Here is a 20,392-nt window from a genome sequence, read left to right on the forward strand (position 1 = left end):
AGCCAGTAAAGGGAAATTTTCTTCCTCGACTTCGTCATCTCGCTCTAAGTCTATCACCAAGTCAACAACTTCTGTTTCTGTTTCTCAACACTCTCTCTCTAGAAGCAGATCTCTTACCCCGGTTTCTAAATCGCCTCCGAGCCAACCGGAAAACCGTGTGAATCAAAGGCCGACAATGCCATCTCACGCTAAAGAAGCATTTTTCCAACTGTCACAGTCTTTGACTGGCTTCTATGAAACCATAGAATCCGCATTTATGATGCCTGCTCAGAATGAACCAGCACCGACTATATCAGTATCTCCAGTGAAAACTGCTTCTCATCAGCGGCGATTACAGTCTCCAGTTTCAAGTCACAGTCTATCACCTTCGTCTAGACACCATACACATCGTGGTTCTCCTTCGCTGTCCCCATCTCTTTCACCGTCCTCTTCAACGGGGTTCCCTTCCGACCCATTGGATGTACCTTCTGAACCGTATTCTCCACCAGAGGATCTTACATATCCAAGGTTTTTGGAGAAGATAGGAAAGATTCTAAACTTACCATTGCAGAAGGAAGTGGACCCTCGGGCTGAAACCCTTGGTCTCCTTCGTATTTTTGAGACTCCCGGTGAACCTCTGGCTATACCGCCACACGAATTGCTTCACCAAGTTCTGTTAAAATCATGGGAAACTCCTCAATCCATTACATCTGTTTCGAGAAAATCGGACCTAAAATTTCGTATAAAGAAAGAACCACCTTATGCACTTCCACAGCTTCCACATGACTCCATTGTGGTAGAGTCCGCTATGCAGCGGTTTCGGAAAATGAGAACTCACGCTTCCTATCCGCCAAATAAAGATAACCGCTATCTAGATGAAGTTGGAAGAAAGCTTTTTCAGAATTCAATGTTGAGTACTAGGATATTGAACCACCAGTTTTACATGGTTCAATATCTTTATGAGTGTATCCAGGCGACTAAAGGTCTCTTGACCACTTCAGCCACTACTACCCCTCAGACCCTCCATGATATGGAGGAGTGCACCAGGCATTTATTACGCTCCATATATGAAGGCATGGAGACTTCCTCGAGAGCGTCCGCAATTTCCATAGCGGCTAGACGTACCGCATGGCTTCGTTCCAGTTCCATCAGAGAAGATGTCCATCACAAATTGGCGAATCTTCCGTGTGTTGGAGATAATCTATTTGGCACCAAACTCCAGGAAACGGTGGGGAAGCTAAAAGATGAGGCACTCGCGGTACAGTCTCTACAGTCCTCTGCTTCAACTCAGTACCCCAGGCGCAATTTTACATCTAGTCGCCGTTCAAACTATAACCGCAGACCTTATAGGTCTTACCAACCCTATAGACCTCCTACCTATCCGGCCTACCAGAGGCCACAGCAACAGTCTCAACAAACTCAACAGCCACGACGAGGACGCCCTCGTAACCAACGTTCTCAACCACAATCTTCCACTACAACTACGAAACCTGCACAGGCTTTTTGATTTGGCAGCCACCACTTTCCCTCCATGCTCCTCCGGGCAGAATTCAGACTTGTTTTCCCAAATGGCAATCCATTACGTCCGACCAATGGGTATTGCAGATAGTACAAACCGGTTATCAGTTACAATTTCAACACAGACCGAACCTCCCGGTTCTTCCCCTACCTCGGTCTCCGAGTTCAGAAACTCAACTGCAGTTAGAAATCTCCTCTCTCCTTCAGATGAGAGCCATCAACAAACTTTCACAAGCACAGATCAACCAGGGTTTTTATTCCCCATATTTCCTTGTGCCAAAGAAGACGGGAGGACATCGCCCCATTCTAGACTTGCGAGAGCTCAACAAATTTCTTGTGAAAGAGAAGTTCAAGATGGTATCCTTGAAGACCATTCTCCCCTTACTGCAACCCAACGATTGGATGTGTTCCATCGACCTCAAAGATGCTTACACTCACATCCCAATCCATCCAGAGTCCTGGAAATACCTATGTTTCAAACATCGGAGCATACATTATCAATACAAAGTACTCCCCTTCGGCCTTTCAGCGGCCCCCAGAGTATTCACCAAGTGCATGGTGGTAGTGGTGGCTCATCTTCGGAAACGTGGAATAACGATCTTTCCATATCTAGACGACTGGCTCGTAGTAGCCTCTTCCAAGGACGCTTTACTCAGTCAGCTTCAAGTGATAATACCCTTTCTACAGGAACTCGGACTGGTAGTGAATTTTTCAAAGTCCCATCTCCAGCCGACACAGAAATTAACTTTCATAGGGGCGCAACTCGACACCACTCGTTGCAGAGCTTATCTTCCACAGGAGAGGCAACTTCTCTTCAAACCTCTCCTCCTCCATCTCTGCGGGATTCGTTCAGCGACAGCGAGACAATTGTTAGTAGTCTTGGGTCATATGGCGGCAGCCAACTTCATGGTGCCCAACACCAGGCTCCACATGCGCCATCTTCAGTGGGGGTTGAAGCGTCAATGGAAACAACACGCCCAACCACTTACACGCATGATCACAATTACTGCAGCCATGCGACAAGACATTTTATGGTGGATGAAACCCACTGTTCTAAACAAAGGGGCATTATTTCGCACTCCCACTCACGACTTAGTTCTAACTACAGACGCCTCAAGAAAAGGTTGGGGAGCGCATCTGGACATATACGAGACACAAGGTCTCTGGACTCCGTCCGAACGCGAACTTCAAATCAATTTATTGGAACTCAGAGCCATCAGGAAAGCGCTTTTAGCATTTCAGAGTTACTTACAAGGCCACAGAATAATGATTTATACGGACAATCAGGTGGCCATGTTTTATATCAACAAACAGGGAGGGACGGGATCCTGGACCCTTTGCAGAGCAACGTTGTTGATATTTCAGCATGCTCATCTCCATTGCATTCATCTACAAGCAACATATCTACCGGGAGTGGACAACACGAGAGCCGACAGATTGAGCCGAGTATTCCACCCTCACGAGTGGACTCTGCATATGGAAGTCGCCCGACATGTATTCACACAGTGGGGAACCCCCACAATAGACCTCTTCGCTACGGAAACCAATACACGGGTTCCACGTTTTTGCTCCCTTCGGCCCAGCCCCTACAGGGAAGCGCAGGATGCGTTCCTGCTGTCATGGTCGCACGGTCTCCTGTACGCATTTCCGCCCATCCCTCTCATTTCCAAGACCATTCAGAAATGTATAGAGGACAAGGCCTTTCTGATACTAATAGCTCCAGCGTGGCCTCGTCAACCGTGGTACAGTTTTCTACTCCACCTGTCGCAGCAGCCTCCCATTCATCTCCCACAACGTTCCGATCTTCTAGCTCAAGATCAGGGAACATTGCTACACCCCATGCATGCCTCTCTGCATTTGACAGCATGGCTATTGAACGGAGCTATTTCACCGATTACAACGTCTCTGAACGAGCACAACTCATTCTTTTAGAATCCAGGAGGTTATCGACCAGACGTAATTATAATTATAAATGGAAACGTTATGCTGTTTGGTGTACAAACAACGGGTTGCATCCAAAAGATTGCCCTCCAGACAAACTGTTGGACTATTTATGTACGCTTTTTGACACTGGGCTTGCTGCATCTTCGATTCGGGTACATCTCAGTGCCATAGCAGCTTACCATACGTTGTGTAACAATGCAAGTATCTCCACTCATCCACTCCTTTCACGTTTCATCAGGGGACTCTATCGCATACGTCCACCTACATCCAAACCACTCATACCGTGGGACATTAACACTGTTTTAGAACGTCTAATGCTTCCCCCATTTGAACCAATGGAATTAGCACATCCCAAATACTTAACCTGGAAAGTGGTCTTTCTGGTAGCCGTAACATCGGCGAGAAGGGTGAGTGAGTTACAAGCATTGGTACACTACTTTCCTTATTTTCAGTCTCACCCACACAAAGTAGTGCTCAGGACACACCCCTCCTTTTTACCAAAAGTGGTCTCGTCTTTTCACCTTAACCAAACCATTGACCTTCCAACCTTTTTTCCACCACCTCATACCAATGATAGGGAAAAGCTACTTCATACCCTGGACTGCAAAAGAGTACTACAGTGTTATCTCTCCAGAACACAAGCAGTATCGAGACCTTCACAGTTGTTCCTTTCCTTTGACCCTAAGGCACCGGGCCTGCCGGTCTCTAAACGGACCATTTCTAGTTGGATTGTACAGTGCATTCAGTTTTGCTATAGATCTAGCAACATACCCCTGTCCTCCACGCCTAACGCTCATCAAGTCAGAGCTTGGTCCACCTCATGGGCTCATCTAAACAATGTCCCACCAACGGATATCTGCAAAGCAGCAACGTGGACTACTCTCCACACATTCACTGCTCATTACTGCCTCCATCAGCAAACCACTCAGGATGCAAAGCTGGGGCAGGCTATACTCCATTCATTATCATCTGATACTCAAGGACTGCCACTATGATATGATCACGAACAGTTACCACTTATATCAACCGTGATCGGGAGCTTTGGACTCCCATGACAGCATGGCTAATTCAGCCCTGCTATCGACGGGAAAAGCAAGTTTGCTTACCGTAAACGGTGTTTCCGTAGATAGCAGGATGAATTAGCCATGCTGACCCACCCTCCTCCCTGGCAGTCCATGTGTCTTCAACTACCTTAGCTTAATCACAGACTGAGGAGAATCTGTACTTCCTGCGCGGGAACCCACGCGCAGCCGCAGAGGGACTAAAAGTCTAACCTCTGCTTTATCAAGCTCCGCCCTCTGGGCCTGATGGACAGATCCCATGACAGCATGGCTAATTCATCCTGCTATCTACGGAAACACCGTTTACGGTAAGCAAACTTGCTATATGGAGGGCTTCTCGAGCTCCGTGTGCAGTCAGTCACGCAGAAAAAAACGGACTGAGGAGGCAAGGGAACACACAAGAAGGAACAGCTCACCAAAAGACTTTGGGTGATCGTCTAGAGCTCCGCCACCTAGTGGCACGAAGGACATACCCAGACAGCATGGGTAATTCAGCTGCTTATCTATGGAAAAACAAATATAAGGAGATGGGAAGGGGTGATGGGGAAAAGACAAAGGAAGATAAAAGGATGAGAGATGAGAAAAGATGGAGGAGCAATGGAAAAGTGAATGAGAGAAAATGGGAGAACTTTATGAAAATCTTGCTCATCAGTGCCTTAGCTCCTGGAGCACTATGGAATAACCGATAAGAAATTATGGAGGAAGAAAGAGACAGTGAGTGTCTGGGAAAGATTAAGGGTGGAATACATGAGTGACTGAAGAAATGATAGGTAAGGTATTTGAAATAGTAGTTGTTACTACACTGTCTATTTTGTGATATTCTATCATTGGAACTTTTTTTTATTTGAATGACACGTTATATTTAAAAAAAAAGTCATTTTTTTACTACACTATTAAGTGAAAATGAAATGTCTTTATCATTTCTTCCACGCATAAAGCGATTCAAACTCCTATGGGCTATATAATACCTAATATAAAGCAAATGGGCGGAGGGGGTGGGGGGGCGCGACAATTTTCCAACTTCAAGTCGAGGCGTCGCCGCCATATCATTATATTTACACTTTAAAATCACAAAATAAATCGACTGCCGCTAACGACCCAACGGTTGTTTAGCTCCCCGCCCACTTGACCCAGAAAATAGGTCAAGTCAGGACGCCACCACCCATCCCTTTAAGAAACCTCTTCACTGCCCTTCCCCCCAACCACCCACTTCCAGGTTGCAGCGCATGCGTGGCACAAAATAAACAATCTCGAGCTGGCTGTAAAATTAGAAAAAGTGCGATATTTTTGTCATGCGCTCTTCCGAGTTGCGACTCTTTAAAAAGGAAAATAAATTTGGCGACGGGTGAAAAGAAAAACAGCAATTTAATTTTTATTAGGTGGGTGAATTGCGCCCCAGTATTGTTTTGACCGGTTTGATCCGGTTTGCTGCGCGTGCGCAGTGAGCATAAACAGGAAGAGCAGACGGCGTAGAGGGGTGGATGGGAATTTTTTTTTTTTTGCTCGATCCAAAGGACGTATATTAAAAATAATAGTAATACATTCTTATGTGTACTTAGAGTAGACACTGGTTTGTGGGAGTCGCTTTTGTCTCTTTTGGTTGGAGCGGGCAGTTCTACGGTGGGAACGGGCGTATTCTTCGCAACGCCGGCAACAAAGGCTGCGGGCAGCGCCTCGAGCCCCTGGGGGGTGTTTGGAGAGGGAAGAAGCGCGAGCCCCGTACGCAGATCGTTGCTGAACTCCGGAGCAGATCCCATCGTCCCGCTGAAAAGATCGAAACCTTCCTGCTCTAGGCGTGCCCGTCTTCCATACTTTTAGGGCTCAGGCTTTTTTTTTTTTTTTTTCCCCTCTCTTCTCCCCGCTCCCTCTTTTAAACCATTTCTACAATTGTGGAGACGATCTTTGCACGATTTTTCCTTTCACGTTTCTTTCTCCGCGGTGAGAGGAAGGAAAGCGGACTCGCGGCAGGATGGTGCAGAAGGAGCATCAGGCGGCGATCGAGGAACCGGCGGCGAAGGTGAGCCCTAGCCCCGTGCCAGTGGAAGCGGCTGCCACGGCCCCGGCCGCGGAGGAAACGGATGCGGAGCCTGAAAGTGAAGGTAGCCGAAAATTCCTCTGTGGCGTCGTGGAAGGTAAGTCTTTCGGTACTACTTGGTTTTTACTCGGTTGTAATGGATAATTGCTGTTGTGCAGAGCGTATGATTACTAAAATATGTATAAAAATATAGTGCTGGAGGGAAAGGGTTCCGTTCTTAAAGCTTCTTTCTGTAATTGATTAAGATCTGACTGTTCTTGATTTGTAATGGTGGCATAAAAATCTAGGAAAAAGGTCTTCCCATTCTGTTCATCCTGAGCCTCGAATCAGAGTGTGCGTTTATATTAGAAATGCAAAATCCATTTCATCCGCGCTGAAATTTTTGTATTTTTAGTGAGTTCATCCGTTTGACTTTGTAGCTAGAAGGATGCATGAGAAGATGGTGAAATGTTAAAATTTAGGACTTTATAAAAATTTATCAATGAGGGAGCTAATTCACTCAAATTTTTTGTTCTAATAATAAATTGGATTCATGGCATTTTGTTGTTTTAACTGATCTCCAAAATCTTGTGGCTTGCTGAATTATTTTTTCCCTTGTTCTTTTTCTACCAATTTCTGGGTGGTGAAGGTTGGGTAATCACAGCCTCACCGCCTTGTCTGTGACCTTTCCTTGGCAGAATACTTAATGCTGAACTAGCAGATTAGATGCAGTTCAAAAATGAGCCCTGAAAAATTTACCATAGGGTTAAACTCCATGTTATCTGGTGTCCTTCAAGATTTCTTGGCACTACAGTAGTATCGTATATATTGTGTGACTCCAATTTTTTTCTATTCTTTATTTGATTTGTATTCTATTTCTCAGGCACTTCACTTTGTGAAGGCTTTGTACCTTCTTCTGTATTACTGTTTTTTTGTTTGGGGGGGGGGGGGGGGGGAATCATCTGGCTGCACTGAACAGAACTCTGTCCAGGCTAGTATAGCTACTCCTGGGGGAATTCTGCGCTTAAAAACTGAAAATTCTGCAAACTTTATATTCAAAATAACACAATTTACATGACAGTCTTTAAGTAATTATATTTTAAATTATTACAGAAAAAAGTTGTTACTTAAAGTTGCAGAATTTCCCTAGAAATTCTCTGTAAGTGTGTCCCTTCCACTCGCTCTCCCTACTCCCCTGGCCACTTTGCCCTCTCAGGCCCCAACGCCTCCACCTGCCAACATCTTTCCCCTTCATCTCTAGGCTCAACCCCTTCCACTCTGTTGCCAGTCCCAGACTTTGACCCTGTTCTCAGTACTGCCCCTTACACAGGCTCCCTCTGTCCCTCCCTCTCTCACACACATGCTCCCTCTCTCTAATACACATACACAATCTCTCACACACACTCCTTCACAATCTTCTAATATAGGCTCCCTCTCTCTCTGAAACCCACACTCAAGCATCCCCCCAGCTCTTACCTCCCATGCTCTCTCACCCTCCTGCTGTCACCCTCCCCACACCCTTCCCCTCATATAGGCTCCCTCTCTGAAACCCACAAGCATCCCCCCTCTTACCAACCAAGCTGTCTCTTACTCTCCCCCACATCCCTCTCCTCTCTCACACACACATTCTCTCTCACCGGCATCCCCTTCCCCTCATATAGGCTCTCTCTCTCACACTCTCCTGCTCTCACCCTCCCCTCTCTCTCACACACACATTCTCTCTCACCGGCGTGCCATTCCCGACACACGGGGGCCTTACATTTTCGCCTTGAGTGGAGAACAGTCCATTCACGGCACACGGGGGCCTTCATCTTTGCTGCGAACGTTCGTGGCATGCCAGGGCATACTCTGCTATTTTCTTCCTGTCCTGTGATGGCCACTGACCTTCCGGTTTTGAATCCTCTTCCAGCGAGAGTGGAAATCTGCGGGAAGGGGGGATTCTGCGCAAGTTCTGCATTAGCACATAATTCCCCCAGGAGTATATAGCTGTGAGTTCTACTGAGCATATGCAGGAGTTGCCTCAGAGGTCTCCTCAGTTTTTGTCTGAACTAAAGCTCTGATGGTTACTTCATCTCTCCTTGCAGCGCATTGGAGCGCCTGATATATTCCTCGATCAGTGCACTTAACTGCTTCATTCACCAGCTCAGACATTCATGAGGAGAAAAGTCTGCTTCAGCGCCCATTCTTCCTGTGCTTTGCCGTGAGCACTATACATTTGAGATCCTGTGGGTTGCTTTGTCCACACAACTTTACCCTTGCCCCAGAGGGTCCATGCAGGAAGATTTAATCCATTTCCTGCCTCCAGTTGCTAGAACCTGGCCAGTTTTGCAGATCTTGACTCAGGGTTTACAATTGGAGTGCTAGAGCCTGTTTGCTCAATCCTTCCTCCGTCTTCCTATAAATCTCCGATAGTGGAAAACACTCAGAGGACCCAGTCCTTGGTAGAAGAGGTTACAGAGATCTGAGGCATCTTTGCTTTCATGTTAGGTGAGCCGACAACCTTCTTCCCACCTTCCTTGCCAGCCTTACTCTCAATTCACACCCAGGCTGTTCTGATGTCTTCTCCAGGTAGGGCCGTTCCTGGAGCACTTTTGATGACTGTCCTCCTCGGGGGCAGCAGATTCTTCAAAATCAGAAGACTGGCCTCCCTCCACCTTTATCATACCAGATGCAGTCCCAGTACCCTCCTGCCTCACTGCAGTTGTCCTGTTGCTCTTGGTCAAGTATTGCATCACAGGAGAGTCCCCAGGAAGCTCCCCAGGTATCTCATTAGATCTGCTTCTGCTGGACCATACATCTCCACCAGAAGATCTCACATACGTACTCAAAATTTATCAAGAAGATGGGTACAGTGCTCAGAATTTAAGTATGCAAGGAGTCTGACCTATGTACTGAGGTTATGGGTCTGTTCAGAATTCTGGATGTCCTCTCTTGAACTGACAGCTTTGCCTATGCATGTCATTTTGAAAGCAGTCCAAATGTGTATATGTGAAACCCCTAACTCGGAAGCTTGATGTTAAAATACCAGATTAAAAAATCCCTAGGATATGGCATGGTGCAGTTTCCTCACCAATCGGTAGTTGAATCTGCCCTTAAGAAGACTAAGAAGACTTGTTCGTGCTTAAATTCCTGCCTGGGAAGGACAATTGTGTCCTTAACAATTTCAGAAAGAAGATATTCCAAGGGACCATGTTATGGACTGCATTACAGACTACCAGTTTTACATGGTACCATACATTCATGAGTGCATATAGAATCCAAAACCATTCATACAGTCTGACTCTGAACAGTTCTTGCCTTCACCTCCTACTAGACTTGGAACAAGTGACACCTTCACTCAGTCTAAGATTCCTTTGATATGACTGCAAGGACTTCTACAGCTTCTATTGGGGCACACTGCATGGCTTGGCTCAGAGCGAGTAGTATTAGGGAAGCAGTTTATGAAAAACTTGCCAACTATCCGTATAAAGCTACGAGAAACTGTTTCTCAGATCAAAGAATGGAATGTGGTGGTTCAGTCCCTGTCCACCACACTGGAACTGCATTCTTCTGCTAGACATTCCTTTCTCCTATAAGCATTCTTACTACCCTAGGTACTCTTATTGCTACCATCAATATAAACTACCTCCATTAGCAACTCAATGGCAACAACATCAGCAGCTTCCACCTTATACCAGCCAGTGGGACTGCCATCAGAAGGCACCACAGTAGACTTAGCTGAAATCTGGACAGAGTTTTTGATGCTGGCAGTTCCGAAGAACTTCAGTCCTGGGGGTGGGGGACAGAATCCAATTCTTCCTATCAGCATGGAGCCTAATAATAAACATTAGGCCCTTATAAACATCCAGTTTGGTTACTGATTACATTTGACCCCGTTACCTACTCTACTGCATCTAAATACCGCTTTATTGGACCCATCCCGTCTTCCTCAGCTTTGCTTGGAGGTCCCAATTCTTGAGACAGCATGAGATAAATAAGGTACCATGTGCCCAGGTCAACCAACAGTTTTGTTCCCTTTACTTCCTAATCCCTAAGAAATTGGGAGGGCTTCGACAGAATTTTTTTTTTTTTTTGATCTCTAAGATTTAAAAAAAATCTTAATCTGGAGAAGTTCAAAATGAACAATCTGGCACAATCCTCCCACTCATTCTATAGGGAGATTGGATGTGCTTTTGGATCTCAAGGACGGCTGTGTTCACATCCCCTATATACTTGTCATTTTGGTTCTACCTTCGTTTCCAAGTGGATTTTACCCACAAACAGTAAAAGATTCTTCTGTTCGGATTCTGTGGTCCCCTCGCATTTTACAAAGTAAGAATATCATAATTGCCATGCTGGATCAAACCGAGGTCCGTAGATCCCAACATCCTGTTTCCAAGAGTGGCCAATCCCAGGGATAATTTACTTTAGTCTACCTGGCTAACAATGTTATGAACTTTTCTTCCAGGAACTTGTCCAAACCTCTTTTAAACCCCGCTATGCTAGTCACCTTGATCACATGCTCTGGCAACAGCTTCCATAGCTTAAAAGTGCGCTGGGTGAAAAAGTACTTCTTACAATTTTGTTTTGAATCTGCTGGTCATTTCAGGAGTGTCCCTTTGTTTTAGTATTATTTAAAAGGGTAAATAATCATCCTTTATTTACCCATTCGATCCCATTTTTTTAATAAACTTCTGTCATGTTCCTTCTCAACTGTCTTTGTCACACAGGTGACTGGGCTTGGCGTTGGAGAGGCAGGGTGGAGACACGGTGGGAAAGTCAAAAGCTGGAGAACCTTCAGGAAATACATATGGAACAGGAACACTGGAGACTGAACTGTGAAGCAGGAAGCTTTATGTGAAGGAGTGCAGTACATAAATACAAGTATTCGTATTTCAAGATTCCTGCACATTGACCAGAACAAGGCTTGGACACTTAGGCAAGGTTTGGAAATCAGGAAACAAACGGATAGTGCTTTCATGGGGCAAATGCCAAGATGGTTGTTGACCCAGCACTGTGTGTCCTCTAAGCATGCCTGATATATTGCTGCAAATAAGAGGCACACCCAGTACTTGTCCAATTGGATGGCTGCAGGTGCATGTCTGACTCTCCTCGGAAAACAGGACAAATACAAGAACTCCAGGGAAAGCCAGCAACCTCCACAGCTTTATGGCAGGTTCACTGCCCAGAAATCCCAGGGTGATGGGTTTGAATCCCACGGACCCTGACACTCTTTCTCAAGCTGAAGAGCCCTAGCCTGTGTAACCTCTCGTAACAGGAAAGATGTTCCATCCCCTTTATCATTTTTGTCACCCACCTCTGCACTTTTTCTAGTTCTGCTGTTTGTGTCTCAAGATGGGATGACCAGAACTGCTCGCAATACTCAAGATGAGGTCATCATGACTTGATATGTACCTTATAGTGGTAGCCGCTCACCTCTAATAGTTGGGGGGTACAGGTTTTCCTGTATCTTGACAACAGGCTCAACCTTGGTGTCGGAGAATGCAATAATGTGGGCCCAAGCATCCATGATCCAGCTCCTTCAATCATTTGGCTTTCTGATCATTTTTCAAAAAATCCAGTTTGGTACTGACTCAGTGCCTGCAATTCATCTAATCATTGATAGAATCTTTATATGGAAGAGCATGTCTACCATCAGACCAAGTGGAGGTTTTAACTCTCACCCGGAATCTTTGTCACGGTTCTCTTCAGCCTGCCAAATTCTAATGCTGTGATCCATGTAGTCCCGCTAATATGCTTACACATTCATTGCGTACCCAGTGGAACCAGCTCATAAAGCCAATAATGACAGTGGTGTAACTTGTACTGGAGATGAAACAGGAGCCATTTTGGTGGTTGCAGTCACATGTACTTCATGATAAAGCTCCGTTATGCCCGTGCCCTTACCAGGTAACTTTGACTGTTTCCATCAAGGACTTGGGCACTAATACTGGCTGCTCCAGTACTTGGAGAACCTGGTTTCCTACAGAGTGCCTCCTCCAGACCAACCTACTCTTAACTGAGAGCCATCAGAAATGCCTGCACATCTTCAGGGATAGAGTATCATGATTCAAATGGGCATCCAGGTCGTCTTTTCTATCTAAAAAAAAAAATAAAAAATAGGGCACTATGGGGTTCCAGGATCTGTCAAGAAACCATACAGATCTGGTAGTGGGCGATAGATTATTCTAGGCCACTCTTCAGGTCACATGTTTTCTGGGCGTAGCCATTACGTTGGCAGATCATTTCAGGATCTTCAAATCCCCATGAACAGTGCATTTCTGACTGTCTGTTCCTCTAATGAGGTTGTCCATGGATTGACCTTCTGTGTCGGCACAACCGAAAACTAGATAAAATTTGCTCCATCCTTCCCAGACCTCACCAGATGGCCCACGATGCCTTCCTCCTGGACTGGGGAGCAGACCATGTGTATGCTTTTCCTCAGTTACCACTTTTTGCGAAGACAGTGCAGAAACATCTACAGGACTGAGCCCACATGATTTTCATTGCTCCAGTATGGCAGAGACAAGTTTGGTTCATACATCTTGTGCGACTATCATCACACCCACCAATGCACCTCAAGTCAGACCAATTCCTCCTCTCTCAGGAAGACTGCCATCTACTCCATCCAGTTCTGCATTCTCTAACTCTCACAGTATGGATGTTGAACAGTTTTAGCCAACTTATTTCTGTGTAAGTAGGTAGAAGACATTCTTTCTGTTAGAAAGCTGTCTTCTAGACAAAATTATTCCTTTAAGTAGATAATATACTCAGTATGATCTACACATAACCTGGACTCATTCTCCTGTGAACTGCACCATCTATTGTATTATCTGCACTATTTGAGTTTGTCTGGCTACATCGTCAGTCCGCCTTAGCATCATAGTGGCCTGTCATGCCAGTCTTGACATATCTCCTCTTGTATCTAAGTTCATGGAGGGATTTTTACAGGTCAGACCAGGGGTCGGGAACCTTTTTGGCTGAGAGAGCCATGAACGCCACATATTTTAAAATGTAATTCCGTGAGAGCCATACTAACTACAACCCCCTACTCTCCTGATGCCCCCAAGACCTGCCAAATTAATTTACTACAACCCCCCATCCTCCTAAACCCCTCCCCCCCCCCAAAGACCTGCCAAAAGTCCCTGGTGATCCAGCGGGGGTCTAGGGCTTGCAGACAAATCTTTAATAAAAAAAAGTAAAAATCTAACAAAACCCCCACCCTCCTGACACCCCCAAGACCTGCCAAAAGTCCCTGGTGGTCCAGCGGGGGTCCGGGAGCGATCTCCTGGACTTGGGCTGTCGGCTGCCAGTAGTCAAAATGGCGCCGATGGCCCTTTGCCTTCACTATGTCACTGGGGTCGACCAATGGCGGCGGTAGCCCCTGTGACATAGTAAGGGCAAAGGGCCGTCGGCTGCCAGTAATCAAAATGGCGTCGACGGCCCTTTGCCCTTACTATGTCACAGGGGTTACTGCCGCCATTGGTTGACCACAGTGACATAGTGAGGGCAAAGGGCCATCGGCGCCATTTTGACTACTGGCAGCCGACAGCCCAAGTCCAGGAGATCGCTCCCAGACTGCTCCTGGACCCCCACTGGACCACCAGGGGTAGCCACAGAGGCATTCACGGAGCGGGATGCCAGTGGTTGGTGTTCCACCTTCACGGAGCGGAAGGATGGAGGGCTGCCATCTCCAAAAAAAAAACAGGGGTGGGTAAGAGTATGGGGCAGGGGTGTGGCCTGCTTGTTGCAGCAGTTGCTACCCCTAATTGAGCTGGATGTTCACTTGGATGCAGATCTGGCGCTGCTCTCTACATTGGTGGTGGGGTGGAGGGGAATTAGGACTGGAGGGTACTGGAAGCCAATAGTAACAGGTGGGTGAGAGAAAAAGATTAAAAAAAAAAAAGATATAGTGCGTAGCTTGCTGGGCAGACTGGATGGGCCGTTCGGTCTTCTTCTGCTGTCATTTCTATGTTTCTATGAGGGACTTTGTCAATCGCCTTCTGAAAATCCAAATACACTACATCTACTGGTTCACCTTTAGCCACATGTTTATTAACCCCTTCAAAAAATGAAGATTTGTTAGGCAAGACTTCCTTTGGGTAAATCCATGTTGACTGTGTTCCATTAAATCATGTCTTTCTATATGCTCTATGATTTTGATCTTGAGAATAGTTTCCACTATTTTTCTCAGTACTGAAATCAGGCTCACTGGTCTATAATTATCTGGATCACCCCTGGAGCCTTTTTTAAATATTGGGGTTACATTGGCCACCCTCCAGTCTTTAGGTACAATGGATGATTTTAATGATGGGTTACAAATTTTAACTAATAGATCAGAAATTTCATTTTTAGTTCCTTCAGTACCCTAGGATGCATACCATCCGGTCCAGGTGATTTGCTACTCTTTAGTTTGTCAATCTGGCCTACTACATCTTCCAGGTTCACAGTGATTTTGTTCAGTTCGTCTGACTCATCGCCCCTGAAAACCATCTCTGGAACTGGTATCTCCCCAACATCCTCATTAGTAAACACACAAGTAAAGAATTCATTTAGTCTTTCTGCAATGGCCTTATCTTCCTAAGAGCCCCTTTAACCCCTTGGTCATCTAATGGTTCAACAGACTCCCTCACATGTTTCTTGCTTCAGATATATTTAAAAAAAAAAAATTCCCTTTTGAAGGTTTAGTGTTAAAGCTGCAGATTTACTTATTGTCCCCCTTCCAGTTATTAACTTAAATTTGATCATGGAGCAATTGATTCTGGAACCAACAAGAGAGGGAGCTATTTTAGATTTAATTCTTAGTAGAACGCAGGATTTGGTGAGAGAGGTAACGGTGATGGGGCCACTTGGCAATAGTGATCATAACATGATCAAATTTAAACTAATAACAGGAAGGGGGACAATAAGTAAATCTACAGCTCTAACACGAAACTTTGATAAAATGAGGAAAATAGTTAGAAAAAAACTGAAAGGTGCAGCTGCAAAGGTTAAGTGTTCAACAGGCTTGGACATTGTTTAAAAATACAATCCTAGAGGCGCAGTCCAGATGTATTCCACACATTAAGAAAGGTGGAAGGAAGGCAAAACTATTACCATCATGGTTAAAAGGTGAGGTGAAAGAGGCTATTTTAGTCAAAAAAAAAAAAAAAAAAAATCCTTCAAAAATTGGAAGAAGGATCCATCTGAAGAAAATAGGATAAAACATAAGCATTGTCAAGTTAAGTGTAAAACATTGATAAGACAGGCGAAGAGAGAATTTGAAATGAAGTTGGCCATAGAGGCAAAAACTCATAATAAAAATTTTTTAAAATATATCCGAAGCAAGAAACCTGTGAGGGAGTCGGTTGGACCATTAGATGATGAGGGGTTATAGTGGCTCTTAGGAAGATAAGGCCATTGCAGCAAGACTAAATTAATTCTTTGCTTCCGTATTTATTTGGTGCCTAAGTTTTCTCCAACCCGGAAGGAACACCCATTTTATTGTATCTATGATCTTGTTAACAAATAGATTGCCTAGGCTTACTGTGCATGTAACAACATTGGTCATGTGCAAGAGAGAATGGGATGACTCCATGAGCCCATGGGTATGTTGATGTAAAATATTACCCCTGAAGATAATCTATTACAGAATAGATACCCATAAAGCTGAACTCTTCAATCTCTGAAAATCAGTGAACCATAAATTGGGGTGAAAAATGAAGGGTTGCAAAGTATATAATGTAGAATTGCAAGTGTGCATGCGTTGTGTTCGAAAATATTTTGCTTTCTTTCGACTTTCTGAATATTTCTGTCATCTTGCATGTATAACTTAATGCTTTTGTTTATTTTGGTTCCCAAGTTTGAGTCTTGTGTCGGTTAAGTTTCCTGTATTCACTTATTCTTTCCATTTATTCTTTTCTTGTCTTTAGCTTGTGGAGTATTTTTTGAGAAATGATTATCCAGCCTTCATATTATGTGGTTTCTGTGACTTTCTATAAAAATGTTCTATTTTTCACAGAACTGTGAAATGCTGGGGAATTGAAACTAAATAAACGTAGTAATTTCCGTTTTGTTTGTTTTTTTTCTCACAGGATTTTATGGAAGGCCTTGGGTTATGGAGCAGAGGAAAGAACTTTTCAGGAGGTAAATATATTTTATTGTAACCTGATTTTTATAAATATATCTTTCCTAGCACAGATGGACTCAGGACCAGTGGGTTATGCTCCCCTGCCAGCAGATGGAGACGGAGCAAGCTGATGTCTCAGTATATGAACTCCTGCAGTGACCCCTGCTTGCCAGTATTCTCCATCTCCAGCAGATGGTGAATGTGCATCTCCCTATGGGGATTGCTTCAGATTTTGGAAGGAGAATTTCAAATTAGTAAAAGAAAAGCTCCCCTCTCCTGCTGTGATACCAGATGGTCCCTCCCCAGTTGAGAATTCCTGAGGTGATTTTTGAGGTCCCTCAGATGTGTGCCTTGGTCTGGTAGCTGGGTTTCCCAGCATGGACTTAGCTGATTGTACAGCTTAAAGGCAGAGGGTGCAGGAGGCCGAACGCGGTGGTGACGTCAAATGCCCTCTCCCTCTGCCGCCAGAGACTCTGTGTACTCAGCCAGTAAGGGTTGAGCTCGGGTAAGTTTTTAAAAAAAACAATTTAAGAATTTAGTGAAGGCAGAGACATTGTAGAGGGGTTTGCAGGACTTCCTCCAGTCTCTGTGCTTGGCTTGCCGGTCTGACATTTGTTCCCACTCCTGTTGGGGTTAGGGGAACTGGGGAGCCTGGCGGGTTGAGCGGCCCCGGTGGGCTAGGCCCTATGGTAAGGATGTTTTCTTGTGTGCTGCACAGTAGGCTATGGTGGTGTTTTCACGTGCTTCTGTGCGTGCTTTACCGGCCTCTAGTGGATAGTGGGTATGCGCAGTGCATCCAATTTTGGGCGCAACTTTTGTGCACTTAAGTTTTTAAGCTTGGTGGTGCACCCAGGTTTTGGCGCACAGTTTGTGTGTGTTTGCAGTGCTTTCTATTGTTGCTCTTAAATTTTGTGCGTGGGAACTTTGGGCGCTTGCAATTTTTCAATGCGAGCTAGCTGTGGATGCACATTCTCCGTCGGCTGTGCACTGATGGCGCCGGTGAGCAAGAAACCCAAGCGCCTTTCTCTCTGTCTTGCCTGTCATATTTGGGCATCTCAGCCTGATGTGTCCTCTAACATGTGTCTGTGCTGTTTAGAAGCTCAGGGAGAGTTGTCTTCCTTTTGATTTCGCTAAGCTTGGATCTTCCAAGCCTGATGGTCTGGTCTGGTTAGAGATCTGCCTGGAGGTACGCCGGATCTTGGATCTCCCTTGATAGGTTCCTCCGCAGGGGATGGCTGTTCAGTGGGCCCAGCTCCAGTTCCTTCTGGGTTTGGCCTGAATCTGGCTGCTTTTTCTTGGGTGGAGTCTTTTCAGGGTTGCAATCCTTTCTTTAGATGCAGTCCTCAGCTTTGCCCAGTCCTGTCAGGTTGGAACCTCAGCCGGTGGCCCCTCCCTCTTCCAGTCCTATGTTTAAGCGCCGGAGTGCGCCTCAGTTCACTGCGGGTATTCCTGACAGGAACCTACATAGCACTGATGATGAGGAAGATGGGGGAAATTCCTCCGGGACTGGAACCGTATTGAACCATACTGTGTTTTTTTCATAGAGATGAACTGCTGGTCTTGATTTCCCAGACATTAAAGATGCTATCTGTCCCTGGGGCAAATTCCATGTCTGAGCCGAAGAAGAATCCTATTTTGGTTTCCTTACGTAAATCCTCTTGTTTTTTCCCTGTTATGGATGCCATTCAGGAATTGATTGATCTTGAATGGGGCACCCCAGAGGCAAATTTCAAAGGGGTTCAGATTTTGAAAGGCCTGTACCCCCTGGATCCAGTGGCGAGAGAGCTTTTGCGTTTTTCCAGAGTGGATGCGCTGGTCTGTGCCGTCTTGGACGACTCTCCCTGTGGAGGTTAGAGCAGCCTTGAAGGATGTGAATTATAGGAGTATTGAGGCTATCCTTAAGCAAGCCTTTGAAGCAGTGGCAATGACTTTACAGGTAGCTTCCTGTTGCGCCCTAGTGGCATGATCTTGTCTGCTTCTTTCTCTCAGGAAGTTGATGATTCTAGAGTGAATTCCAGAGCAAATAAGGAATCCACTGCTGCCTTTTTAGCAGATGCAGACTGCAATTTGGGCCATACCTTGGCCAGAAGTGTGGCTTCGGTGGTGGCAGCCAGGTGTCAACTGTGGTTGCGAAATTGGTCAGCAGACACAGCATCCAAAACTAACCTTATGCTCAGTGATTACAGCCAAGCAGTCGGAGTTTCTGACATCCCTGGATCTCTCCGAGGCCTACCTTCATATTCCCATCTGTTTGGAACACCAGCGTCTTCTGCATTTTGCTGTGTTGGGACACCATTATCAGTTTTGGCCACTGCCTTTTGGTCTATCCACCGCCCCCAGAATGTTTTCCATGGTTATGGTGGTAGTAGCAGTGGTGTTGAGAAGAGATGGGATCCTGGTACACCTGTATTTGGACGACTGGCTGATTCGAGCCAAGTCTGAGGAAGAGAGCCGCCTGGTGACCTGCAAGGTGGTGATCTTGTTGCAGGAGCTTGGCTGGGTCGTGAACCTGGCCAAGAGCAGTCTTCAGCTATCTCAGACATTGGAGTATCTGGGTGCTCAGTTCAACATGAGGCAGGAGGAAGTTTTTCCTGCCAGAAGTTCACATTCAGAAATTGATGTCACAGGTGCGTCAGTTGGTGAGCACTATAAGCCCAACGGTGTGCTCCTATCTACAGGTGCTTGGCTTGATGGTGGCAACCCTGGAAGTGGTACTGTGGACAAGGGTGCATATGCGTCCTCTTCAGCACTCGCTGCTATCTCGTTAGAACCCGCAATCTCAGAACTGTTTGGTTTGGCTCCACATGCCGATGGAAATTTGCTCTCGTCTCCAGTGGTGGTTGCAGGAGGCTCATCTGAGAGAGGGTTTTTCCTTGACCTTCCCAAATTGGTTGATACTCATGACAGATGTGAGTCTCCAGGGTTGGGGAGCTCACTGTCAGGAGCTGATGGCCCAAGGACATTGAAATGCCAAAGATTCCCTCTGGAGCATCAATTGCCTGGAAGCCTGGCGGTCCAGTTGGCATGCTTGCAGTTCAGCCACAGACTGCAGAGTCAAGTAGTCCGAGTGATGTCTGGCAACGCAACGACGGTGGCCTATGTCAGTCAACAGGGTGGAACCAAGAGCCATCAAGTGTCGCAGGAAATAGACCAACTTATGGAAGGACATCTCTACAAATGATCTCAGTCTCTCACATTGCAGTAAAAGATAACATAAGAGCAGACTTTCTCAGCAGGGAGAGTCTGGCCCCAGGAAAATGGGTATTGAGGCATTCCAACCTATAGTGGATTTCTGGGGCCTTCCATTCTTTGACCTGCTGGTGACTTCTCGCAATGCAGAGATTCTTCGATTCTTCAGTCTCAGGAGAGATCCATGGTCCCTGGGCATTGATGCTATCGTACAGGTCTGGCCAGAAGACAAGTTGCTTTATGCCTTTCCTCCGTGGCCCTTGTTGGGCAGGATAGTTTGCAGGGGGATGTTACTCTTGGTGGCACCGGATTAGCCCAGACGGCCATGGTTTGCAGATCTGCGAAGACTCATGGAGACCCTCATTTGTCTTCTGCCACACAAGAATTTGTTGCAGCAGGGACCTGTACTTTACAAAGATCCGACTCAATTTTGTCTTGCGGTTGGCCCTTGAGAGGGCTCGCTTTTTGAAGCATGGATAGTCTTCTGTGGTGATTGCTACCTTGCACCACACTTGAAAGTTCTCCACTTCCTTGGCCTATGTATGGGCTTGGAGAGTGTTTGAGGCATGGTGTGAGGATCGAGGTGTTCTTCCTCGTTTG

The 20,392-nt window shown here is 45.8% G+C and overlaps 1 protein-coding gene across 1 annotated transcript in view; it reads left to right on the top strand.

Moving 5' to 3' along the window:
• Positions 1-5,944: 5,944 nt before the first annotated feature.
• The window catches only part of OGA (O-GlcNAcase), a 182,125-nt gene continuing 167,677 nt past the window's right edge, over positions 5,945-20,392 (top strand). Inside the window, exons 1-2 of the mRNA XM_029610211.1 lie at positions 5,945-6,634; positions 16,569-16,620. Coding sequence (XP_029466071.1) covers positions 6,472-6,634; positions 16,569-16,620 — 215 coding nt within the window. The 5' untranslated portion in view covers positions 5,945-6,471. The remainder of the gene's footprint in view (positions 6,635-16,568; positions 16,621-20,392) is intronic.

This window comes from Rhinatrema bivittatum, chromosome 7 (assembly GCF_901001135.1).
Source record: "Rhinatrema bivittatum chromosome 7, aRhiBiv1.1, whole genome shotgun sequence".
NCBI classification, from domain to species: domain Eukaryota; kingdom Metazoa; phylum Chordata; class Amphibia; order Gymnophiona; family Rhinatrematidae; genus Rhinatrema; species Rhinatrema bivittatum.